Here is a 25,717-nt window from a genome sequence, read left to right as displayed (position 1 = left end):
TCCAGTGCGGTCTCCTGTACACTGTAACGGGACGTCCCGACTCCTTGACTCAGTGCCCCCGACCGATGAAGGCCGGCGTGCCGAACACCACCTTCACCGCCCTGTCTACCTGTGTCTCCACTTTCAGGAAACCATGTCCCTGTACCCCTGGGTCCCTCTGTTCTACAGCACTCCCCAGGGCCCCACCGTTCGCTGCGTGTGTCCTGCCCTGGTTTAACTTTCCCGAACCGCGTCACTCCGCGCGTATCTGAGTTAAACTCTGCCTGCCATTCCTTGGCCCACTTCCCCAATCGATCCGGGTGATCTAACCGAGGGGGTTTGCAATGATTTAAAGGATTCGGCGGGAGAGATGGAAGCCGCTTCCTCCGGGAATGGGTGATCGCAGGAGCACAAAACAAGGCGGAGGCACTGAGCCCTTCCCTCCTGTTCAGCCACGTTGTGGCCGATCTCCCTTGACACCATATCCCTGACTAATGCTGTTCCCTCTACGTCCAAACAGCCATCTATTTCTGTCCTGAACAAACTTGGCAACTGAGCTGCTGACAGGGACTCTGAGTGAGCCAGTCCCGTCCTCTCTCTGTCACGGACTCTCGTTCTGAACTCAAGAGGGTCCCGGCCCGATCTGGTCAGGTTCTCCTCGCTGGGCAACCCTGCTGTCCAGCCTGCATTCCATCTGGTGAAGCTTGGCCACGCTCTCTCTGTGGCAAGTCTCTCCTCCCTTCAGTGGTGGGGCCGGACCTGTGCAGACTTGCCCCGGTGCGGTCTAAGCCGTGGGGCAGGCGGTGGGTCGTTTGCGCTCCTTCTGTCAATTACATGCTCTCACTACATGACATCGAGGTTGTCAGACCCACTCGAATGCTCCTCCTCCACTCTGAGTTGTCTCTCGTACTCAAATCCTCTTAGAGAGTCACACAGCACAGAAACAGGCCCATCGGCCCAACTGGTCCATGCCGACCAAGATGCCCATCTGAGCTTGTCCCATTTGCCTGCATTTGGCCCATATCCCTCTAAACCTTACCTCGCCGTGTACCTGTCCCAGTGCCTTTTAAATGTTGCCTAACCCTTTAAATACATCCTCTGGCAACTCATTCCATACACATCCCTCTCTGGGTGATGAAGTTTCCCCTCAGGTTTCTGTTAAATCTCTCCCCCTCTCACCTTAAACCTGTGCCCTCTAGTTCTGGATTCCCCAACCCTGCATGGACTCGATCTATGCACCTCATGGTTTTATACAGGTCTATAAGATCACCCCTCTCCTACAGTCTCCTACAGTCCAAGGAACAAAGTCCCAACCTATCCAACCTCTCCATAACTCAGTCCCTCGAGTCCTGGCAACATCCTCGTAAATCTCCTGTGCACTCCTTCCAGTTTAATGGCATCTTTCCTGCAGCAGGGTGACCAACACTGAACACAATATTCCAACTGCGGCCTCAACAACGTCCTGTACAACTGCAACCTAACCTCCCAGCTCTTGTACTCAGTGCCCTGACCGATGAAGGCCGGCGTGCCGAATGCCACCTTCCCCATCGTGTCTAACCGTGGCGCCACTTTCAGGGAACCATGTACCTGTACCTCTGGGTCCCTCTGTTCTCCAACACTCCGCAGGGTCCTACCATTCACTATGAAAGTCCTCCCTCCATTTGTCTTCGGGAATGCAACACCTCGCAGTGACCCAAATTAAACTCCATTTGCCATTCCTTGGCCCACTGACCCAGCTGATCGAGATTCCCCTGTAAACCTTCACTGTTGACGACACCATCTGCAAATTTACTAACCCTGCCATGCACATCCTCATCCAAATCAACTGATATCGATGAGAAATATCGGCCTTGCAGCCATATTGTTTTGGTGGGGAGCCGAAATGAACGACAGGGGCCCCAATGGGCTCTTTCTGTGCTGTAAACCTGCAGCCCTCGGGGTTGAGGATGAGCCACTTTCAGCCTCCATGAGGCTGAACTGCGGCGCACGGGACAGGGCAGGTGGCAGGTGATCTGCGAGGGAGCGCGGTGCTCACCTTCAATACATGACATCAAGGCTCTGGAGCCCACCCTGAATGTTCCTCCCTGACTCTGAGCAGTGGTGGGCTGGAGATTCCCAGGAGTGGGCGGGGACTACTGCATTTCTTTGAGGCTTGGAGCACCTCCTGGGGCCGAATCTCTCCACGCAACGCAGCGCTGTGGGAGTCTGGTGGTGGGCAGGTGAGCGAGGTGGTGTGAGAAGGGTCTCGGTGCTGGGAACAACTCCGGCAGGGGCAGTGTGACCTCTGTCTTTTCTAACACCCTCGAGTTATGGTCGGGCATAACGATTACTCCTGTCAATCACATGGTCTTAATACATGACATCGAGGTGGTCAAACCCACCCGAACGCTCCTCCTCCACTCTGAGTTGTCTCTTATACTCAAATCCCCTTAGTCACACAGCACAAATCAGGCCCTTCGGCCCACCATGCAGACCCTCAACCACCAATTTACACCGATCCCATCTCAGTTCCCCCCTTGTTCCCATTAATATCCCCTAATTCTACTCCTCACCCCCACACGGGGGGGGGGGGGGGGGAAGGATGGTGTGATTAACCCAATGATCCGTGCGGTCACAGGGAGAACGTGCAAACTACACACAGATACGCACAGTGATCATAATCAGGTTGTTATCACTGAGATATGACATGAAAGTTGTGTTGCGGCAGCAAGACGTAAAAATTACTATAAGTTACAAAAAGGAATAAATACTGCAAAAGAGGAGTAACAAGGGAGTGTTCACGGGTTCACAGACTATTCAGGAATCTGACGGCGGAGGGGAAGAAGCTGTTCCTGAATCATTGAGTGTGGGTCTTCAGGCTCCTGTACCTCCCCCTCCCCGCTGGTAGTACCAAGAAGAGGGCATGTCCCGGGGTGGTGAGGGTCCTCAGTGATGGATGCCGCCTCCTTGAGGCGCTGCCTCTTAAAGATGTCCTCAATGGCGGGGAGGGTTGTGCCCGTGATGGAGCTGGCTGAGTCTAAGACCCTCTGCAGCCTCCTGCACGTTGGATCCTCTGTACCAGGCGGCGATGCAACCAGTCAGAACGCTCTCCGCCGTACATCTGCGGAAATTTGCAAGCGTCTTTGTTGACGTACTGAACCTCCTCAAACTCCTAATGAGGTAGAGCTGCTGGCGTGCCTTCTTCGAGACACACACACACACACACACACACACACACACAGCAACACATCCCTAATGTATCAGTGGTGCTGAGGGGGAGATGGTCGAGAGGATCACATTCTCAGGTGTAAATCTCACTGACAACTTGTCCTGGTCCAACCACGGCCAAGAACGCTCACCAGTGTTTCCACTTCCTCGGGAGGCTATGGAAATTCGGTATGTCCCCAATGACACCAATTTTTATCGAAGCCCCACAGAAAGCATCCTATCTGGATGCATCCCGGCTTGGTACGGCAATTGCTCTTTTCTGGACCGCAAGAAACCACAGAGAGTTGTGGACACAGCCCAGCGCATCAAGGAAACCAGCCTCCCCTCTGCGGACTCTGTCTACACTTCCCACTGCCTCGGGTAAGCAGTGAATGTAACCAAGGGACCTCTCCCACCCTGGATATACTCCTCCTCCAGGCAGAACCTTAGGAACATGTCAAGGATAGCTTCTATCCCGCTGTTATCAGACCCTTGAACGGATCTCTCATACACTAAAGGATGAACTATTGATCTCCCAATCTACCTCGTCGTGGTCCTTGCACTTCATGTGTCTACCTGAACTGCGCTTTCTCTGTATCTGTAACACTATATTCTGCATTCTGTTTTCCTTTTTACTTCACTGATGTACCCCCGGACGGAATGATCTGTGCGGATGGCCCACAAACGAAAGCTTTTGACTGTATCTCAGTCCGTGTGACAGTAATGAACCAATCTCCAACACACACAGACACGCCTTCGCACAGTCACACAGCGCCGGAGGTCAGGATCGAACCGAAATCCCCAGAAAGTTTATTGCTAATCACCTGCGGAAAGCAGCGCCTGTGCTCCAGACCACAGAACAAAAGCAAACTCCCATCATTGACCAACAAAGAAATGTGGTGGAGGAAGTCAGCGGGTCAGGCAGCATCTGGGGGGGGGGGGGGGGGGGAGATGGACGGTCGACGTTTCGGGTCGACACCCTTCATCTGGAGTGAAAGAGCGGAGGGGAGGTGGGGGGTGTAAAGGGGTGAGGGGGAAGGGGTGGGGCAGGAGCCGGCCTGAGGGCAAAAGCCTTCACTGAAAGACGAAGCGAGGAACGACAGGCCAGTGAGCCGAACATCAGTGGTGGAGGGGAGCCTGAGAGACAGGAGCTGTCGGCACTCGGAGCCGAGGACTGATTAGGGATGGTCAGCGCGGCTCTGTGTGTGGGAAATCGTGTCTCCTGAATTTGATTGAGCCTGTTGAGGAGGATAGATAAGGGCAGGGTAGTAGATGTTATCTACATAGACTTCAGCAGGGCCTTTGACAAGGTCCCACATGGTAGGCAGGTCTGGAGAGTCAGATCACAAGGGACCCAACTGCACAGAAACTTGGCTCAGTGGAGGGAGTCAGAGGGCGGGAGTGGAGGGCTGGTGTTCGGACTGGAGGCCTGTGACCAGTGGTGTGCCGCAGGGATCGGTGCTGGGCCCCCTGTTGTTTGTCCTCTATGTCAGCGATGTGGGTGAGATTGTCGTTCACACGGTCAGTAAGTTTGCAGATGACACCGGAATCGGTGGCGTGGTGGACACTGAGGGAGGCTGTCTCAGGTTACAGCAGGATCGAGACCAACTGGGGAAGTGGGCCAAGGAGCGGCAGATGGAGTTTAACTCTGACAACGGTGAGCTGGTGTACTTTGGCAAGTTAAACCAGGGCAGGACTTCCACAGTGAATGGCGGGGCCCCGGGGAGTGTTGTAGAACAGAGGGACCCAGGGCTACAGGTACATTGTTCCCTGAAAGTGGCGTCACAGGTAGACGGGGCGGTGAAGAAGGCGTTCGGCACGCTGGCCTTCATCGGTCAGGGCACCGAGTCCAGGAGTCAGGATGTCCCGTTACAGCTGTACAGGAGACCGCACTCGGAGTGTTGGGCGCAGTTCCGGTCGCCCAGCTACAGGGAGGATGTCACTGAGCCGGAGAGGGTGCGGGAAAGATTCACCAGGACGTTCCCGGGACCGGAGGGCTCGAGTTATAAGGAGAGGCTGGACAGGCCGGGACTGTTTTCCCTGGAGCGGAGGAGGCTGAGGGGCGACCTGATGGAGGTTTATAACATCACGGGGGGTGTCGATATGGTGGGCGGTCACCGTCTTCCCTCCCCCCCCCCCCCAACCCCCGCCAGGGTCGGGGAGTCTAAAACTTGAGGGCACAGGTTTAAGGTGAGAGGGGAAAGATTTAAAGGGGCAAGTTTTTTAACCGGGGGGGTGAGTGGGTGTGTGGAATGAGCTGCCAGAGGAAGTGGGGGGGGGGCAGAGTTACAGTGTTTACAGGACACTTGGACAGGTCTGTGGATGGGAAAGGTTTAGCGGGACATGGGCCACACGCAAATGGGACTAGCAACTCGGTCAGCAGGGACGAGTTGGGCCGAAGGGTCTGTTTCCCTGCTGGAGATACCCAGCAGGTCAGGCAGCGTCTGTGGAGGGAGAAACAAAGTGACGGCCATGGGACTGTTTCCAGCGATCCCCCCCCCCCCCCCCCCGGATTTCCAGCAGGAATTCCCGATGGATTTTCATGTCCCCGACGCCCAGAGTCACCGGATCCAGTCCCGTCTCTGCCCGCGGCTGCGACGGGCAAACGGGAGCAGGGGTTTGAGAGCGCGGAGCCGGCAGAGCGAGGTGGCGGTGGAGGGGAGCTGCTACCTCCCGCCCCGGGACCCTCACTGAGCTCGTCCCCCGGCCCCTGTACCAGGACTGAGAGTGGGGAGGCGAGATGGAGAGGGGAAGGGGAGGCAGGACCGGTGTGCTGAGGAGGGGATTAAGGTGAGAGGTAGGGGAGGGGAGAGGGGGTGGGGTCGGGGGACAGGTGTATGAGAAATAGGGGCAGACAGAGAGAGAGAGAGAGACAGACAGCGAGAGAGAGAGTGGGACAGAGAGACAGAGAGAGAGAGACAGAGAGAGAGAGACACGCACACTGAGACAGAGGGAGAGAGACAGAGAGAGAAAGACAGACACACATACATAGAGAGAGAGACAGAGAGAGAGAGACAGACACAGGGAGAGACAGAGAGAGAGAGACAGAGAGAGGGAGAAAGAGAGAGACACACAGACAGAGGGAGAGAGAGACAGAGAGAGAGTGACACACACAGACACATAGGGATAGACAGAGAGAGAGAAAGAGAGAGACACGCACAGACACGGAGAGACAGAGAGAGAGAGAGACACACACACAGACACGGAGAGACAGAGAGAGAGAGAGACAGAGAGAGAGACAGAGAGAGACACACACACAGACACGGAGAGACAGAGAGAGAGAGACAGAGAGAGAGACACACACACAGACACGGAGAGACAGAGAGAGAGAGACAGAGAGAGACAGAGAGAGAGTGACACACAGACACGGAGAGACAGAGAGAGAGACAGAGACAGAGAGAGACACACAGAGAGACGCAGAGAAAGAGAGAATACATACATTGAGAGGCAGATGGCTCAAGCTGGGGGCACTCTCAGCCCTGACGCAAGGTCACGGCCCGAAACGTCCACAATTCCTCTCCCCCAACAGCCTCCGGCCCCTGCAGTGTCACACAGCAAGGAAACAGGCCATTCGGCCCGACAGGTCCATGCTGACGTTGCCTACCCCAGCCGGTCCCACATCCCTATTGCCCCAGCTATCTCCGAGCCCGCTGAGCGGTGCTTCTCCTTGCACCGCAGCGCCCTGTCCCCGGGAACCACCTGTGGCCGTCCCTGCAACGTCCTCAGGCGGCCTGGATCACCCCCTCCATCCCTGCACCTGATCCGGTCGCACTTCCTCCTCACCGGCGGCAGTGGGGGGGGGGAGAAGCTGTTGTTGAACCTTGAGGTGTGGGGACTTCAGGGCTCCTGTACCTCCTGCCTGATGGCAGCATTGAGAAGAGGGCAGGGCCCAGGTGGTTGGGTGGGGGGGGGGGGGGTCCCCGCTGATGGATGTCACCTTCCTGAGATGTTCCTTGCTGATGGGGACAGGTACCCGTGATGGAACTGGCTGAGCCCCACCCCTCTCTGTGGGCACTGTGCTTTGGCGTTCCCACACCAGGCCACGATGCGCCCAGTCAGAACACTTCCTGTGGCACATCTGTCGAAGTTTGCCAGAGTTTTCGATCAGCTGCCGAATGTCCTCAAACTTCTAAGAAGTTTGAGACTCCAAGGTCAAGAGCCTCTTAAACCCCTCTATCATATCTGCCTCCACCCCCACCCCTGGCAGCACATTTCAGGCACCCACAGCTCTCTGCGTAAAAAAAACCTGCCCCAGACAGGTTTTTTTGTACTTCCTTTGTACTTTACCCCTCTCAGTTTAACTGCATGCCCTCTAGTATTAGCCCTGGAAAGTAGATACTGACTGTTTAACCTATCTGTTCCCCTCATAATTTGTAAACTTCAGTCTCCAACACTCTGGAGAAAACAACCCAACTTTGTCCAACCTCTCCTGATAGCTCACGCCCTCTAATCCAGGCAGCCTCCTGGTGAACCTCTCCCGCACCCTTCCTGCAACAGGGCGACTAGAACTGAATGCAATACTCCAGATGCGGCCTGACTAGAGTTTTATAAAGCTGCAACATGATATCCCGACTCTTGGAATCTGTGCCGCACACCAGCCTTACCACCCAATCAACCTGTGCGGCCACATTGAGAGAGCTGTGGACTTGCGCCCCCAAGTTCCCGCTTTGCATCAACGCTGTTAAGGGTCCTGCCATTAACTGCGTACTCTCCCGTTATGTTGGTGTTGTGAGACAGATTCTGGGTCTCAGAAGGCAAGGACTCTGAACACTGTCTGACAGTATTTATTTACAAAAGACGAACCTGGTAAAATGGTAACGGGGATAACACGCACGCACACACACACACACGCACACACACACACACGCACACACACACACGCACACACAGAGTCTATAGTGAGCATGGTAAAGCACAACAGGGGTACATTTCACACCCACAATGGACTGGGTTCATACAATCAAGGAAAAACACTACGATAGCCGCCGCCCCTTGACTCAGTGCAGGCTTGGCTCTATGCTACTAGGGACACTAACTAAAACGCTCCCGACCCTTTAGCAGTGCACACCTCACCAACGATCTCTCCAGTGCCGTTTCACAGGGCTCGGCCTGGAGTGAAGCAGGTTCATCCCTCGGAGCAGACAAAGAGGCCGAGCCGAGCACACGTGGCACACTTTATAGTGCTGGAGGGCTGGTGGGTGGGGGGGGGGGGGGGTGTCCAGCCCAGGTAGTTCACAGGGGGTCAATGGCCCACTGCCAGCAAGGACTAATCCGTTACAAAGGCCAATGGTCAGGTGTTTGCTGATGGGTGCGGCGGGGCCAAACCTTGACTGGCGGTGGTGTGTCCACCGACCAGGTAGTGGGCAGTGCTGTCCCGTGACAGCCACCACCCCTCCACGATACAGTTCGATCCCCCCAACTTGCTCGGCTTAAACTCCATCTGCCCTTTCTCTGCCCATGTCGGCAGCTGATCGACACCCCCCTGTACCCTTCGGCGACCTTCTCCACCGCCCACCACTCCGCCAGTCTATGGGGGGGGGGGGGGTCGTCTGCGATATCAGGACCCTGGTGTCTACTTCTGCCACCTTCGTTTGCCCTCATTGACCACCCCGTCCTCCTGCTGGGCACCGTGACCATCTCCTGTGGACGCTTCGATGTCAAGCGGACGGACTATCGAAGGGATTTTGTCCAAATCGGTTTATTTCCAGATTTACAAATCTTATATCATTAAAATATTTCCTAAATCCTAAGCCGTTCTGTAACATAAATGAGAACTTTGATCCAATGTTAAACTTTAAATAATAACGTCTATTCCTCGCCCTCCTCCGCTGCTTTGTCCAGCTCGGCCGAATCCACGCCCACCTCTTCGTAGTCCTTCTCCAGCGACGCCAGGTCCTCCCGGGCGTCCTGGAACTCGCCTTCCTCCAGCCCCTCTCCCACGTACCAGTGGACGAAGGCCCGCTTTGCGTACATCTTGTCGAACTTGAGGTTCATGCGGGTCCAGGCCATGGCCACGGCGGTGGTGTTGCTCAGCATGCAGAGGGCGCGCTGCACCTTGGCCAGGTCGCCGCCGGGCACCACGGTCGGGGGCTGGTAGTTGATGCCAACCTGTGGGAGGAGAGGGGAGATATTGGATCTCAATCCCTGCACCTCCCTCCTACCTCCCCCCCCCCCCCACCCTCCACCGAAGGTAAATCTGCCAGACAGTCCCCGCCTGTCGCGGTGGCAACCCCCGGGCTGGGGGGTTGGGGGGGGGAGGAATTTCAAGGGCGGGGAGTCCCGGGCGAGGGCGCGGTCCGGAGGCGGGGGACAACCGGGAGATGCTCCAATTTCCTATCCCGCGGGGGCTTCATGTTTCCACGGACGACTCTTACTGGACCCGTTACCGGGCGGAATGAGGCCACTCGGCCCGTTGCATCCCTACTGTCTCCGAGCACAGCAATCTCACCACCCCTCTCCTTCTCCCCTCCAGCCCCTGCAGTCCGGTGCACTGGTCCGCCTGCGGATGTGGGGAACAAACACTCAATGATCGCGCCCCGTGGCATCGGGGGGATGAACGGCGAGTCTCCGCCCAACAGTTGGGCATCAACAGGCGGCTGAGCCACTGAGGTTGGAACTGGATCTGTCCTCAAACGCAGGGAAACGTCGCTGGACGTAGTGAGGGGGGGGGGGGGAGAGCATCAGTCAGAGCGCTGGAAGGGACATCAGGAGTGGGGCTGCACCCCGGACAGCGAGCCGCTCCCGGAGGTGAGGGGTGAAGGAGAAATCCCGGGATACTCCGATGTAACTGGACCTACCAGCTTCCGGATGCGATCCAGCACCAGGTCCACGACCTCCTTGCCGATCGAGCAGTGGCCCCGCGCGTAGTTATTGGCCGCATCCTCCTTGCCCGTGATGAGCTGCTCGGGATGGAAGAGCTGCCGGTAGGTGCCGGTCCGGACCTCGTCTGTGGGGGGAGAGAGAGGGAGCAGAGAACGGGAGAATTGAACACACGCTACAGTAAGTCTCTGAGAGACCAACTCTCCAACAACCGCCGGCCCCTTACCGATCACTGTGGGCTCCAGGTCGACGAACACGGCCCGAGGAACGTGCTTGCCCGCCCCCGTCTCGCTGAAGAAGGTGTTGAAGGAGTCGTCGCCCCCTCCGATGGTCTTGTCGCTGGGCATCTGCCCATCCGGCTGGATCCCGTGCTCCAGGCAGTAGAGCTCCCAGCAAGCGTTGCCGATCTGGCAGCCGGCCTGGCCGACGTGGACCGAGATACACTCGCGCTGGAGGGTTGGGAGAGATCACAGGGTCATTAGCGAGCGAGGGCAAAGCTGTCTGTGGTCAGTGCGGGGGCAGGAGGGAGCTGGATGGGGGAGAATCCCATCTGGTTACTGTGACCCGCATCTCACTCATTCCTTCTGTGTCCCCCGTCTGCCCACACATTCTCAGCCTGAGGATCCCCCAAACCAGAGGGAACTCCCGGTCCCTGCGCCCAGCCCGGGGATCCCCCCCCAAGCCCCGAGGCAAGTCCCGGTCCCTGCGCCCAGCCCGGGGATCCCCCCCCCCAACCCCCGAGGCAACTCCCGGTCCCTGCGCCCAGCCCGGGGATCCCTCCCAACCCCCGAGGCAACTCCCGGTCCCTGCGCCCAGCCCGGGGATCCCCCCCAACCCCCGAGGCAACTCCCGGTCCCTGCGCCCAGCCTGGGGATCCCCCCAACCCCCGAGGGAACTCTCGGTCCCTGCGCCCAGCCCGGGGATCCCCCCCAACCCCCGAGGGAACTCTCGGTCCCTGCGCCCAGCCCGGGGATCCCTCCCAACCCCCGAGGCAACTCCCGGTCCCTGCGCCCAGCCCGGGGATCCCCCCCAACCCCCGAGGCAACTCCCGGTCCCTGCGCCCAGCCCGGGGATCCCCCCAACCCCCGAAGCAACTCCCGGTCCCTGCGCCCAGCCCGGGGATCCCCCCAACCCCCGAGGCAACTCCCGGTCCCTGCGCCCAGCCCGGGGATCCCCCCCCCCCCAACCCCCGAGGCAACTCCCGGTCCCTGCGCCCAGCCCGGGGATCCCCCCCCCCCAACCCCCGAGGCAACTCCCGGTCCCTGCGCCCAGCCCGGGGATCCCCCCCCCCCCCAACCCCCGAGGCAACTCCCGGTCCCTGCGCCCAGCCCGGGGATCCCCCCCCCCCAACCCCCGAGGCAACTCCCCGTCTCTGCGCCCAGCCCGGGGATCCCCCCCAACCCCCGAGGCAACTCCCGGTCCCTGCGCCCAGCCCGGGGATCCCCCCAACCCCCGAGGCAACTCCCCGTCTCTGCGCCCAGCCCGGGCTTAACTGGATTGGATCAGCCGCACTCGCCCTTCTCTGATTGGTGGACACTCCCCACAGAGGGGACCTCTCCCACCAATCGGACGCCCGCGGGTCCCCCCCCCCATTGTCCCCGTGGAACCCGGCGGCTCTCAGCGTTCGACCACGTGGGCCTACCATAATGTCCCGATTATCGCCGCAGCCCCGCCGATGCGCGGCGCCCGTCGCCGCCCGCGCTATTTATTACCGACGCTCGGCCTCTGATTGGCTCTTTCGGAGGAATGGTTGCTCGGAGACGTGTAAACAAGGGTCGGGCCGGGCCCGGCCGCGGATTGGCGGCTCCGGGCGAAGGGCGGGGCCAGAGCTTCGCTACAATTGATAATGGGCGGGGCTCCCGGTGACGTGGGAGGGGAGCACTGTCCACGTCACGTCACGCCCTGTCACTCACCCCCCAGCAAAAGGGCACCCCCCCCCCCCCCCCACCCCGGTGACCCGTCAATCAACTCTGCACCGATCAGGCCCCTGGAGGAGCGGGTCGTCCATTCGGCCCATCGAGGCTGCGCCAGCTTTCAGTATTACCCCGACCCCTTTCCCAGCTCCGGGTCCTCGCACTCCCTCCACACCCCCTGATGTGCTGCAGACCCGGGAACCTGTCGAGTTCTGCAGGGAGTGAACTCAGGCCCGGAGTCCGCACTGGGGTTCCAGCGTCCAACAGGTCTCTCCACCCCCCCCCCCCCACCCACCCCCGAGTGAAGACAACTCTGCTCAGCTCCGCCCTAAATAGCCAACGCGCTTTCCTGAGACGGTGGCCCCTGGCCCTGGACTTCAGGGGAGACCCCCCCCCCCCACCTCTGCACCCGACGTGTGCAGCCCTGTACCAATGCTGCAAGTTTCAGGTGGTAATGTTGTCACCGGGGACCGCAGGTGCTGGAGATACTCAGCGGGTCAGGCGGTATCGACAGGAGGGAAAAGATGCAGTCGACGTTTCGGGTCGAGGCCCTTCCTCTGGACTTGCTGTCTGACCCACTGAGTTCCTCCAGCATCTTGTGTGTTGCTCCTGCATCCTATCCGGATGCATCCCGGCTCGGTGCGGCAACTGCCCTGCCCGGGACCGCGAGAAACAGCAGAGAGTTGTGGACACCGCCCAGCGCGTCACGGACACCAGCCTCCCCTCCGTGGTCTACACTTCTCGCTGCCTTGGTAAAACAGCCAGAATAATCAAAGACCCCACCCACCCGGGACATTCTCTCTTCTCCCCTCTTCCATCGCGTAGAAGATACAGGAGCCTGAGCGCACGTACCACCAGGCTCAAGGACAGCTTCTACCCCACTGTGATAAGACTATTGAACGGTTCCCTTATACGATGAGATGGACTCTGACCTCACGATCTACCTTGTTGTGACCTTGCACCTTATTGCACTGCACTTTCTCTGTAGCTGGGACACTTTACTCTGTACTGTTATTGGTTTTACCTGAACTAACCTCAATGCACTCTGTACTACCTCAATGCACTGTGTAATGACTTGATCTGTACGATCGGTATGCAGGACAAGTTTTTCACTGGACCTCGGTACAAGTGACCATAATAAACCAATACCAATACCCTTCATCAGGACTGGAAAGTAAAAGGGCAGAAACCAGAATAAGAAGGTGGGAGGAGCACACGCAGGCAGGGGACAGGTGAGTCCAGGTGAGAGGGGGAAGGTAGTGGGTGGGGGAGGGGGAGAAGATGTAATAAGCTGAGAGGTGACAGGTAGAAGAGGCAAAAGGGCTGACGAAGGAATCCGGCAGGAGGGGGCAGTGGACCATGGAATAAAGGATGGGGGGGGGCTGGAAGAGATGGGCAGGTCCTCAAGGCGGGGGAAGGGAGCCACAGGAATAAGGGAAGACAGAGGAGTTGGGGGGGGGGGGGAGATATAAAGAAGGGGTGGGGTTACCGATCGACATTGAGGCCGTCAAGTTGGAGACTCCCAAGGCGGAATATGAGGTGTTGTTCCTCTAACCTGCGTCTGGCCTCAACGTGGCAGTAGAGGAGGCCGTGGACAGGCAGGTCAGTGCGGGAGTGCGATGTGGACTTGAGGTGGGCGGCCACCGGGAGGTCCCGGCTGTTGCGGCGGACGGAGGGAAGGTGCTCGACGAAGCGGGTCACCCAATCTGCGGCGGGTCTCACCGATGTACAGGAGGCCGCACCGGGAGCACCGGGTGCAATAAATAACACCCTCGGACTCACAGGTGAAGCGCTGCCTCACCTGGAGGGACTGTCTGGGACCCTGAATGGTGGTGAGGGAGGAGGTGTAGGGCCAGGTGTAGCACTTGGTGCGGTTGCAGGGACCTGGGACGGAGCGTTCCAGTGACGAGGAGAGGCCGGAGAGTCTGGGACTGTTCTGCCTGGGGCGGAGGAGGCTGGGGGTGGGGGGAGTTGATAGACGTGTACAAAATCATGAGGGGCAGAGATCAGGAGGATGGTGAGAAACATTCCGCCATGGCAGAAGTGGCTGAGACCAGAGGACAAGTTTCATAGAATCATAGCACGGTACAGCACAATACAGGCCCTTCGGCCCACAATGCTGTGCCGACCTTTAAACATCGCCGAAGACCATCTAACCCCTTCCTCCCACATATCCCTCGATTTTAAATTCCTCCATATGCTTATCTAACAATCTCTCGAATTTGACCAACGTATCAGCCTCCACCACCGCCCCAGGCAGCGCATTCCCCGCCCCAACCACTCTCTGGGTGAAAAACCTTCCTCTGATATCTCCCTTGAACTTCCCACCCATTACCTTAAAGCCATGCCCTGTTGTATTGAGCATTGGTGCCCTGGGAAAGAGGCGCTGGCTGTCCACTCTATCTATTCCTCTTAATATTTTGTACACCTCTATCATGTCTCCTCTCATCCTCCTTCTCTCCAAAGAGTAAAGCCCGAGCTCCCTTAGTCTCTCCTCATTATCCATACTCTCTTAACCAGGCAGCATCCTGGTAAATCTCCTCTGCACCCTTTCCAACGCCTCCACATCCTTCCTATAATGAGGCGACCAGAACTGGACACAGTACTCCAAGTGTGGTCTGACCAGAGTTTTGTAAAGCTGCATCATTACCTCGCGGCTCTTAAACTCGATCCCACGACTGATGAAAGCTAACATCCCATAAGCTTTATTAACTACACTATCCACCTGTGAGGCAACTTTCAGTGATCTGTGGATGTGAACCCCCACATCCCTCTGCTCCTCCACACTGCCCAGAATCCTGCCATTAACCTTGTACTCCGCCTTGGAGTTTGTGTGTGTGTGTGTGTGTGTGTGTGTGTGTGTGTGTGTGTGTGTGTGTGTGTGTGTGTGTGTGTGTGTGTGTGTGTGGCGGTGGGGTGTGTTGGTTGGAAGCTGGAACACGCTGGCCGGGGGGGGGGGGGGGGGGTTGCTGCAGAGCCTCTCACAACATTGGAGAAGCATCCGGACCAGCACTTGGTTGGGACCCCAAGGCTTCCCGGGCTACTGGACAAGTGCTGGTGAATGGGATTAGTTTTGGCGGGGCTGTTGGGAATGAGGTGGGCTGACCAGCTCTGTAACTCGATCCCCGGTTGGGACGTGGGTGGAGTTCGCCACGAGTGTTGGGGAGGGGACGAGTTCTGGGCTGGTCGGATGAGGTACAGCAAACCTCATCTGCTTGTCCCCATTGTCCATTGTGGCCAACGCGGCGTCGACATCAAGTCAACAATCCGTCCTTTTGTTTATTGGCAACGTCTCCGAGTAACCGTGGAATAATTGTCCCAAAAGGCCAATCACAAGCCCCCCACCCTCCCCTTTGCCAAGCACGACCCGGTATAAATAGGGCGAGCAGCAACAGACGCCATCGGCTGCCTCGACTACACTGGGAGAACATGGTGAGCCTACGTGGTGGCGGTGGGAGGTGGGGGGGGGGGGATCTCCGAGGGAAAGGATCCTAACTGGTGGGCGATAGTCACTTCACAGGGAGCTCTCGCCAATCACAGTGTGGAAGGGGCGTTTCTCCTCAGGTTCCGCTTGTGGGACAGGGAGGTCCATTCAGACCCTAGGAGGAGAAGGGTATCGTCCTGATTGAGGGCGGTGCGGGGTTGTCAGTGGCCAGCAATCTCCCAATTCAGAGGTACAGTGAAACATTTCTTTTGCAGATCGCTCAGAATCAAAATTGGGTTTATTATCGCTGAGTTATAGGACGTGAAATCTGTTGTTTTGCGGCACCGGAACGGTGCAAAGACTTAAAATCACTATAATTTACTTATTACTATAACTACTGAGATACAGGAGCCTGAGGGCACGTACCACCAGGCTCAAGGACAGCTTCTATCCCACGGTGATAAGACTATCGAATGGTTCCCTTATACGATGAGATGGACTCTGACCTCACGATCTACCTTGTTGTCACCTTGCACCTTATTGCACTGCACTTTCTCTGTAGCTGTGACACTTTACTCTGTACTGTTATTGTTTTTACCTGTACTACCTCAATGCACTCTGTACTAACTCAATGTAACTGCACTGTGTAATGAATTGACCTGTACGATCGGTTTGTAAGACAAGTTTTTCACTGGACCTCGGTACGTGACAATAATAACCCAATGCTATTACCAAATTACAAAATAAATAAATAATTCTAAAAAAGGGAATAACGATCATGGACCGTTCAGAAATCTGACGACGGAGGGGAAGAAGCTGTTCCTGAATCGTTGAGTGTGGGTCTTCAGGCTCCTGTACCTTCTCCCCGACGGTAGTAACGAGAAGAGGGCGTGTCCCGGGGTGGTGAGGGTCCTCAGTGATGGATGCCTCCTCCTTGAGGCACCGACTCTTGAAGATGTCCTCTCTACGCACAGATCATTTCATCACATTGAGGTAGTACAAGGGAAACCAATAACAGAATGCAGAATAAAGCGTCACAGTTACAGAGAAAGTGCAGTGCAGGCAGACAATAAGGTGCAAGGGCCACGACGAGGTAGATTGTGAGGTCAAGAGTCCATCTCATCCAATGAGGCGACCGTTCAATAGTCATACAACAGTGGGATAGAAGCTTGGTATTGGCTTATTGGTATTGGTTCGTTATTGTCACTTGTACCGAGGTCCAGTGAAAAACTTGTCTTGCATCCCGATCGTACAGGTCAATTCATTACACAGTGCAGTTACATTGAGTTAGTACAGAGTGCATTGAGGTAGTACAGGTAAAAATAATAACAGTACAGAGTAAAGTGTCACAGCTACAGAGAAAGTGCAGTGCAATAAGGTGCAAGGTCACAACAAGGTAGATCGTGAGGTCAGAGTCCATCTCATCGTATAAGGGAACAGTGCAAAAGTCTTATCACAGCGGGACAGAAGCTGTCCTTGAGCCTGGTGGTCCGTGCTTTCAGGCTCTTGTATCTTCTGCCAGACTGGAGAGGGGTGAAGGGAGAGTGTCCGGGGTGGGTGGGGGTCTTTGAATATGTCGGCTGCTTTCCCGAGGCGGCGGGAAGTGCAGACGGAGTCCGCGGAGGGGAGGCTGGCTTCAGTCAGGTTATCCGGATGTTTGGCTCTGTCAATCTTCTGCATTCTGTGCTTGGATTCCTATTTATACATTGGCTGGAGAACGGGCCATCGCTGGCAAGGGGAGCGCGATTGAGAACGTGGGAGTGAGCCGCCACTTTGAACCCCTATAGACGGTGGAGTTAATTACCCTGTATGTCCCCCCCCCCCCCACCCGCCACCTCCCCCTCCAGCGCGAGTGTATCTCGGTCCACGTCGGCCAGGCCGGCTGCCAGATCGGCAACGCTTGCTGGGAGCTCTACTGCCTGGAGCACGGGATCCAGCCGGATGGGCAGATGCCCAGCGACAAGACCATCGGAGGGGGCGACGACTCCTTCAACACCTTCTTCAGCGAGACGGGGGCGGGCAAGCACGTTCCTCGGGCCGTGTTCGTCGACCTGGAGCCCACAGTGATCGGTAAGGGGCCGGCGGTTGTTGGAGAGTTGGTTTCACACTGATTTAATGCAGCGTGTGTTCAATGCTCCCGTTCTCTGCTCCCTCTCTCCCCCCCTACAGACGAGGTCCGGACCGGCACCTACCGGCAGCTCTTCCATCCCGAGCAGCTCATCACGGGCAAGGAGGATGCGGCCAATAACTACGCGCGGGGCCACTGCTCGATCGGCAAGGAGATCGTGGACCTGGTGCTGGATCGCATCCGGAAGGTGGTAGGTCCAGTTGCGCCGTAACTCGGGACCCGACGCATCGGCTGCAGACGGTGTGTCGGCAGGGGAACCGCGCCAGCGGGACTCCCCTCCCACGCACCTACCTTCGCGGCAGAGGCTTCCCCCACCCCCCTCCCCCCATCCTGCTCCAACTGTCCCCCCCCCCCTCCCAAGATACCGCGGTTCCCCCCCCTTCCCCTCTCCGGTTCCAACAGACCCCTTCCGTCCGGCTCCAGAGACGGCCCCCTGCCCCCTCCCAATCCAGTCTTGCCCCGCTACTTCCGTCCCCCATCTGCCCCGTTCCAGGTACTCCGGACCCTCCCCACACCGCCCCCCCCCCCCACCCTCCACTGCCCGTCCCCAACCGGCCTCTCGCTGCCCGGTTTCACTGGGTCCCAGCTGCTCCCCGCCGACGCACCGCCGGGTCTCGGCACCATCCTGGTTCTGCTACCCCGGGCCGAGCGTCACACACACGCCGCTCCCACGTCCGAAATAGGTCCGGACATTCCAGCTCCGGGAAAAATCCTTGGAACATGGAACTGGACACCGCGGCCACAGGCCCTTCGGCCCCCGAACTAATTAAGGTAACGACCCCTAATCCCTTCGGCCGACATAGTGTCGATCTCTGTCCATTCCCTGCGCATCTCTGGGCCTGTCTGAGAGCCTCTTAAACCCCTCCATCGTATCTGCCTCCACCCCGACCCCAGGCAGCACATTCCAGGCCCCCACCGCTCTCCGTGTAAAAAAATCCTGCCCCGCACACCTCCTTTCAACTATCCCCCCCTCTCACCTTAAATGCAACCCCGGGTTAAAGATACCGGCTGTCTACTCTACCTGTGCCTCTCATAATTTTATAAACCTCTGTCAGGTCTCCCCTCAGCCTCCGCCGCTCCTGAGAAAACAACCCAAGTCTGTCCGACCTCTCCTTATAGCTCACGCCCTCTAATCCAAGCAGCGTCCTGGTGAACCTCTTCTGCACCCTCTCCAAAGCCTCCACATCCTGTAAGGGGGCGACCAGAACAGCACACAATACTCCAAGTGTGGCTGAGACGGAGTTTGCAAGAGGTGCTCGAATCGCCCCCACCCCTCAGCAATCCAGTAACACCCTGTGCCCGACCTCCGTGGGAGGTGCCCGGGAGCGCGACATTCAGTGACCACACGCCCCGTCTCCCAGTCACGCCGGCACCTCTCTCCCCCTCAGGCGGACCAGTGCACGGGACTGCAGGGGTTCCTGGTCTTCCACAGCTTCGGGGGCGGCACCGGCTCGGGCTTCACCTCCCTCCTCATGGAGAGACTCTCCGTCGACTACGGCAAGAAATCCAAGCTGGAGTTCTCCGTCTACCCGGCGCCGCAGATCTCCACCGCCGTGGTCGAGCCCTACAACTCGGTGCTCGTCACCCACTGCACCCTGGAGCACTCCGACTGCGCCTTCATGGTGGACAACGAGGCCATCTACGACGTGTGCCGGCGGAACCTGGACATCGAGCGCCCCACCTACACCAACCTCAACCGCCTGATCGCGCAGATTGTGTCGTCCATCACCGCCTCGCTGCGCTTCGACGGCGCCCTCAACGTGGACCTGACTGAGTTCCAGACCAACCTGGTGCCCTACCCCCGCATCCACTTCCCGTTGGCCACCTACGCGCCCCTGATCTCGGCCGAGAAGGCATACCACGAGCAACTGTCGGTGGCCGAGATCACCAACGCCTGCTTCGAGCCGGCCAACCAGATGGTGAAGTGCGACCCCCGCCAGGGCAAGTACATGGCGTGCTGCATGCTGTACCGCGGCGACGTGGTGCCCAAGGATGTCAACGCCTCCATCGCCACCATCAAGAGCAAGCGGTCCATCCAGTTCGTGGACTGGTGCCCGACCGGCTTCAAGGTGAGTGTGGGGGCGTGTGTGAGACCCGTCCCCGTGTCCCGCGGGTAGGAGGGGACATTGATTGCAGGAAACCGCTGCCCCAGGTGAATAGTCCATCTGCACAAGTTCAGGACACGTCCCTCCCTTCACACACCCTGCACCCGAGAACCCTCCGCTTCCCGCACCGTGACCTCCCCACCCAACACACCTGAATCCCGGCTGGGCCGCCAATGCAGACACCCCCTGGGAAGGATCTCGCCTGAATCCCAGGGGACACGCCCGACTCTCGCGGGGGGGGGGGGGGCGTCCTACCGGGAGAGGGGCTGGAGGGGAGAAGGAGAGGGGTGGTGAGATTGCTGTGCTCGGAGACAGTAGGGATGCAATGGGCCGAGTGGCCTCATTCCGCCCGGTAACGGGTCCAGTAAGAGTCGTCCGTGGAAACATGAAGCCCCCGCGGGATAGGAAATTGGAGCATCTCCCGGTTGTCCCCCGCCTCCGGACCGCGCCCTCGCCCGGGACTCCCCGCCCTTGAAATTCCTCCCCCCCCCAACCCCCCAGCCCGGGGGTTGCCACCGCGACAGGCGGGGACTGTCTGGCAGATTTACCTTCGGTGGAGGGTGGGGAGGGGGGAGGTAGGAGGGAGGTGCAGGGATTGAGATCCAATATCTCCCCTCTCCCCCCCCCTCCCCCCCACAGGTTGGCATCAACTACCAGCCCCCGACCGTGGTGCCCGGCGGCGACCTGGCCAAGGTGCAGCGCGCCCTCTGCATGCTGAGCAACACCACGGCCATCTCCATGGCCTGGACCCGGCTCGACCTCAAGTTCGACAAGATGTACGCCAAGCGGGCCTTCGTCCACTGGTACGTGGGAGAGGGGCTGGAGGAAGGCGAGTTCCAGGACGCCCGGGAGGACATGGCGTCGCTGGAGAAGGACTACCAAGAGGTGGCGGTGGATTCCGCCGAGCTCGACAAAGCAGCGGAGGAGGGCGAGGAATAGACGTTATTATTTAAAGTTTAACATTGAATCAAATTTCACATTTATGTTACAGAACAACTTGAGATCTTAGGAAATAATTTTAGCAATATTACAGTGTCGTTAAGCAATATAATTCTGAAAATAAACTTATGAAGAATCTGGTTGAAATCGTGTCCAGTTAACTTTGAACAGTGTGTGGGATGGGGGGCTGATGTGGTGAGAGGGTTATAGAGTCACAGAAATGGGCCCAGTTAGACCCAGCTCATCCAGACCAACCAAGGTGCACACGTCCTGCAGAAAGAGGATTCATGGACCGTTCAGAAATCTGATGGCGGAGGGGAAGAAGCTGTAACTGAATCGTTGAGTGTGGGTCTTCAGGCTCCTGTACCTCCTCCCCGATGGTAGTACCGAGAAGAGGGCATGTCCCGGGTTGGTGAGCGTCCTTAGTGATGGATGCAGCCTGCTTGAGGCATCGCCTCTTGAAGATGTCCTCGATGGCGGGGAGGGTTGTGCCCGTGATGGAGCTGGCTGCGTCTACAACCCTCTGCAGCCTCTTGCGATCCTGCATATTGGAGCCTCCATACCGTGATACAACCAGTCAGAATGCTCTCCACTGTACATCTGTAGAAATTTGCAATACCAAACCTCCTCAAACTCCAAACGAAGTAGAGCCGCTGGCATCTACTTCTCGGAGATCCTCGGAGATGTTGACGCCCGGGAACTTGAAGCTACTAAATGACAGGGCCATGGGGGGGGGGGGGGGGGGGGTGAAGAAGGTGTTTAGCACGCTGGCCTTCATCTGTCAGGGCAGGTACAGGGGTTGGGACGTCCCGTTACAGCTTTACTGGATGTTGGTGTGTGTTATGTGCAGTTCCGGTCGCCCAGCTATAGGAAGGACATCACTGAGCTGGAGGAGGGTGAGGGGAAGATTCACCAGGATGTTACCTGAACCGGAGGGCTTGGGTTACAAGGAGGGGCTGGACAGGCTGGGATCGTACCCGCCTCAACCACTTCCTCTGGCGGCTTGTTACATATACGGATCACCTTCTGGGTGAAAATATTTGCCCCTCGGGTCTCTCTTAAATCTTTCCCCTCTCACTTATAACCTGTGTCCTCTGGTTTTTGATTCCGTTTCTCTGGGAAAAGGGCTGTGTGCATTCACCTCTCATGATTTTATGCACCTCTGTAGTCACCCCTCAGTCTCATACAGTGCAAAGAAAAATCCAAGCTTGTCCAACATCTGGAGCTCCCCGTGGAGTCCTGGCAATATTCTGGTTAATCTGCTTTGGATATGGCCAGCAGAATGTACAAATCCAGGGAAGGCTACAAGTAGAGAGAGGAATGGCCGGCACAAATAGCCAATCCAACAGAAAGAAAGAGCAGGTTATCTGATGTTGGGGAATTCTGAATCCTGCAGTGCGCCCAGACAGCTGTTTCTCGAGGTCAGGTTGGACTTCATTGCAACAGCGCAGGAGGCCACGGACAGGGAGCTCAGGGGTAAGAAGGGGCGTTAGGCAGGGGACTGGAAGCTCGGGGGTCACTCAGGACTGAGCACAGGCGGTGCAAAACGCAGTCCCCTGATCCCCACACAATCCGCTTTATGGATGCAGCATAGAAAGCACCCTGTCTGGATGCATCACAGCTTGGTACGGTGACTGCTCTGCCCCTGACCGCAAGAAACCGCGGAGAGTCGTGGACACAGCCCCGTGCATCACGGAAAGTGGCTTCCCATCCGTGGACTCTGCCTGCACTTCCCACTGGCTCGGTAAACAGAGAGAGACACGGGAGACTGCAGATGCTGGAAATCTGCAGCAAGACGCACAAAATGCTGCAGGTCAGGCAGGGGTGGGGGGTGGAGGCCGCGGACAGACGTGACCGTGTGGGAGTGGGAAGCGGAATTAAAATGGCTGGCCGCCGGGAGGTCCCGGCTGTGGGGGCAGACGGAGGGAAGGTGCTCGACGAAGCAGTCCCCCAATCTTGTGTCGGGTCTCACCGATATACAGGAGGCCGCACCGGGAGCACCGGATGCAATGGATGACACCCTCGGATTCACAGGTGAAGGGCTGCTTCACCTGGAGGGACTGTCTGGGGCCCCGAAGGGTGGCGAGGGGGGAGGTGTAGGGGCAGGTGTGGCACGGCGCAGTTGCGGGGATATGTACCTGGGGGGGGGGGGGATATCGGTGGGGAGGGGACAAGGGCGTCATGGAGAGAGCGATCCCTGCGGAAAGTAGAGGGGAGGGGATGATGAGCCTGGTGGTGGGATCCCCACTGGAGATGGCGGAAGTTCTGGAGAACCATGTAGTGGATGGGTAGGCTTGTGGGGTGGACGGCGAGGAGAAGTCTATCCCTGTCACGTCTGGGGGGGGGGAGCCCCGCTTTCTGAAAGAGGAGGACATCTCGGACGTCCTGGAGTGGAAAGCCTCATCAGCAGAACAGGTGCAGTGGAGACGTTGGGACTGGGAGAAGTGAATAGTGTCCTTGCAAGTGACAGGTTGGGAAGAGGTGCAGTCAAGGTCACCGAGAGAGTCAGTGGGTTTGTAGAAGATGCCGGGGGGACAATCTGTCTCCCCAGATGGAGACAGAGATCCGGAAAGGGGAGGGAGGTGTCAGAGGTGGGCAAGTTGATCAAGTTGACGAGCTCTGCACGGGTGCAGGAAGCGGCACCAATGCAGTCACTAATGCAGCGGGGAGAGATGCCGGTGTAGGTCTGGAACATGGGTCGCTCCACGCAGCCAGGGAAAAGGCAGACACAGCTGGGGCCCATACCTTAACATAACCAGAGACCCCCACTGAATTGTGAAAGGACATGGCTGTCATGTGACAGTGACAACACTGACCGCTCTGGTCGGATGATAGCATTGCTCATTGGGTCGGAAGCGACACCACTGTCACTCAAGGTTTGGCTCCATCCCTGCCCCTCAGTACACACCTGAACAATTGGCTCATTTAAGCAACTTTGTCCTTGCTGGCACCGAGCCATCGGACCTTTTGAATTACCTGGGCTGGACCACCCCCCAGACCTCCAGCACTATAAAGAATGCCACATGTTTCTGGTTCTCTCTCTCTTTGTTTCTCCAAGGGATGTGGAGGTCAGCTGTGCACTACTTAAGGGTGATTAGCTGGGAACCCTTAGGGACCAAAGAACCGATGCTTGTTCAGGTTCAGGGGGTTCAGGCACTGTATTGCGTTTTCCCTGATCGTTTGTAACTAGTTTACTGTGTGTGTGTGTGTGTGTGTGTGTGTGTGTGTGTGTGTGTGTGTGTGTGTGTGTGTGTGTGTGTGTGTGTGTGTGTGTGTATCCGCTCCTGTTCATTCTGTTTCCGCGTTTGTCTTTGTAAATAAATTCCTTTTTTAAAAATACTACGACTGTGCCCGGAGCCCTCTGCCTTTGAGACCCGAAAGAAACTTTCCTCACAACATTTGGCGCTGCGAGCAGGGTCTTAAAAAGGTCTTGGCTGGACACAAGACGCGGGAAGGATGTTCTGGAACCGGGGAAAGAAGGGAGTGTAGGTACTGAGCGGAGGATTCCTGGTTGGACTGATGAGTGAGGGATTTGGGAGATTGGACTGGGCCGAGAAGTTAGATCCACGTGGTGAGAAACTGGGGCACCACGTAGTTGCCCTCCTCTAGAAGTTGGGGTCTGGCTGCTTGTGTTCCTCCTGAGACGCCAGGCTGGGATGTCCAGCCAGATGCAGATTACATGGCTCCAGAAAGACATGGAGGTAAAGGAGCTCCAGCAGCGCTGCTGTGAGCTGCAGCAGGCAGTCCAGGCTGCCCAGACCCGGGCCAATGACCTCGAGGCCAGAGGTACCAAAGTCGCCTGCAGGCTGATCCAAATGCAGCAGGCGCAGGCAGTCCGCCGGTCAGGCTGGCAGCCGGACCCATTAAAAATTCGAGCCCTGGTCCGGCACGGCGACAAGCTGGACGCGTGGCTGGGGGATGGGGATATATGGATGGATACTGATGAGCCGGGGCCCCATCACACCCGCCCTCCCCACCCGAACCCCTGCATGCTCAACCCGTCACCATGCGGTCCCAGGTCCGCCACAGAGGGGAGGGGAGTCAGGATGAGTCCCCGCAGGGGGAAGCGCCCGTGGTTCCTCCGAGACTACGGAGACCCGGGACACCTCTGCCAAGGAGCTGACCCAGCTGGCGGACCGGTACCGCCAGCGGCCGGCCGAGCGCCTGGCCGCATGGCTGCTCCGACTGTGGGATGAGGGGGGCCCCCAACGTGAGCCCCTCTCACCAGGAAGTGAGCGCCCTGGGGAGCTTGTCTGACCAACAGAGCATTAACAATGCCCTGCGGGCGCCACATGGAGGGACTGGGAACGTCACTACCCTGTGAGATCGGGTAGTGACCGCAGTGAGGGTCCGGTACCCTACCCTCCTCGAATGGGACTTATATGGGCGACCGCAGTGGAGCACGGTCAGTGAGGGCACCGGGGTCGTCAGGGAATGGGCGCTGGTGACCGGCATCTATGAGAGGCCCGGCGGTCGTGAGTTGTTAGAAAACATCAGGGTGACCAGTGCGCTAACGGGATACCTGGCCACCACCGCGCGCCCCGATTTAAAGCCAGGGGTCCTGCCCCTCATGGGACCGGCTAATGGGAAGACCGTGCGGGATGCCATCACCCTCCTGGAAGGGCTAGCGTTCTTGCAGCGGGGGAAGCCCACCCAGGTCCGTAGGGCAAAGACGAGGGCTGGAGACACAACCCCTCGTTTTACGCGCAAACGGCTATTCTTGGACGCGCTGCGCGCAGGGGTGGACCGCGCCGGCAGAGATGGAATCCCGACCTCCGCCATTTACGCACTCTGGAAAGGGCGTTGCGGGGGGGACATCTGGCCAGGGGAAAACCCACAACCATCCTGGGATCAAGCCCGACACAGGGGGCGCCCCCAACCTCCGCACCATGCGGGCTGCCCCCGACGGCACTGCCTCTGTCCCTCCCCCAATCGAAGCAGTCTCTCCTGCCCTCAAGGCTGAGATCTGGGACCTGCAGAGACAGGATGTAGCCCATCTCCACCAGCAGGAACCTTCACCCACGGGGTGGCAGACCCCCACCCCCTCCCACAGGGGTCCTGGCACATTTGTTCCACCGCCCTCTCCTGTCTGGGAGACCTGAGGCCACATATACCCGTCGCTGTACATTGGGGAACGGGGAACATACAGAGGTGGATGGCACTCATCGACACGGGTGCCCAACACACCATCGTCCCGGGTAAACCCGCCGCATGGACAGGGGCA

The 25,717-nt window shown here is 58.0% G+C and overlaps 3 protein-coding genes across 3 annotated transcripts in view; 1 reads left to right on the top strand and 2 right to left on the bottom strand.

Moving 5' to 3' along the window:
• Nucleotides 1-8,973: 8,973 nt before the first annotated feature.
• LOC127566491 (tubulin alpha-3 chain-like) overlaps nt 8,974-25,717 on the bottom strand; it is a 29,830-nt gene continuing 13,086 nt past the window's right edge. Inside the window, exon 5 of the mRNA XM_052008922.1 lies at nt 8,974-9,273. Within this exon, the coding sequence (XP_051864882.1) occupies nt 8,974-9,273 (300 nt within the window). The remainder of the gene's footprint in view (nt 9,274-25,717) is intronic.
• On the bottom strand, nt 9,548-11,700 carry LOC127566501 (uncharacterized). Its single transcript, XM_052008938.1, has 4 exons — nt 11,627-11,700; nt 10,211-10,433; nt 9,963-10,111; nt 9,548-9,664 (listed from the first exon to the last, which is right to left on the bottom strand). The coding sequence occupies exons 1-4, from the start codon at nt 11,627-11,629 to the stop codon at nt 9,548-9,550; spliced, it is 492 nt and encodes a 163-aa protein (XP_051864898.1). The 5' UTR covers nt 11,630-11,700.
• Nucleotides 17,236-20,493, top strand: LOC127566497 (tubulin alpha-1B chain-like). The gene is made up of 4 exons (XM_052008933.1): nt 17,236-17,391; nt 17,491-17,639; nt 18,838-19,518; nt 20,194-20,493. The coding sequence occupies exons 1-4, from the start codon at nt 17,271-17,273 to the stop codon at nt 20,491-20,493; spliced, it is 1,251 nt and encodes a 416-aa protein (XP_051864893.1). The 5' UTR covers nt 17,236-17,270.

This window comes from Pristis pectinata, chromosome 42 (genome assembly GCF_009764475.1).
Source record: "Pristis pectinata isolate sPriPec2 chromosome 42, sPriPec2.1.pri, whole genome shotgun sequence".
Classification (NCBI taxonomy): Eukaryota; Metazoa; Chordata; class Chondrichthyes; order Rhinopristiformes; family Pristidae; genus Pristis; species Pristis pectinata.
Note: the sequence above shows the minus strand (reverse complement) of the source record. Positions and strands in the feature narration are given on the sequence as shown.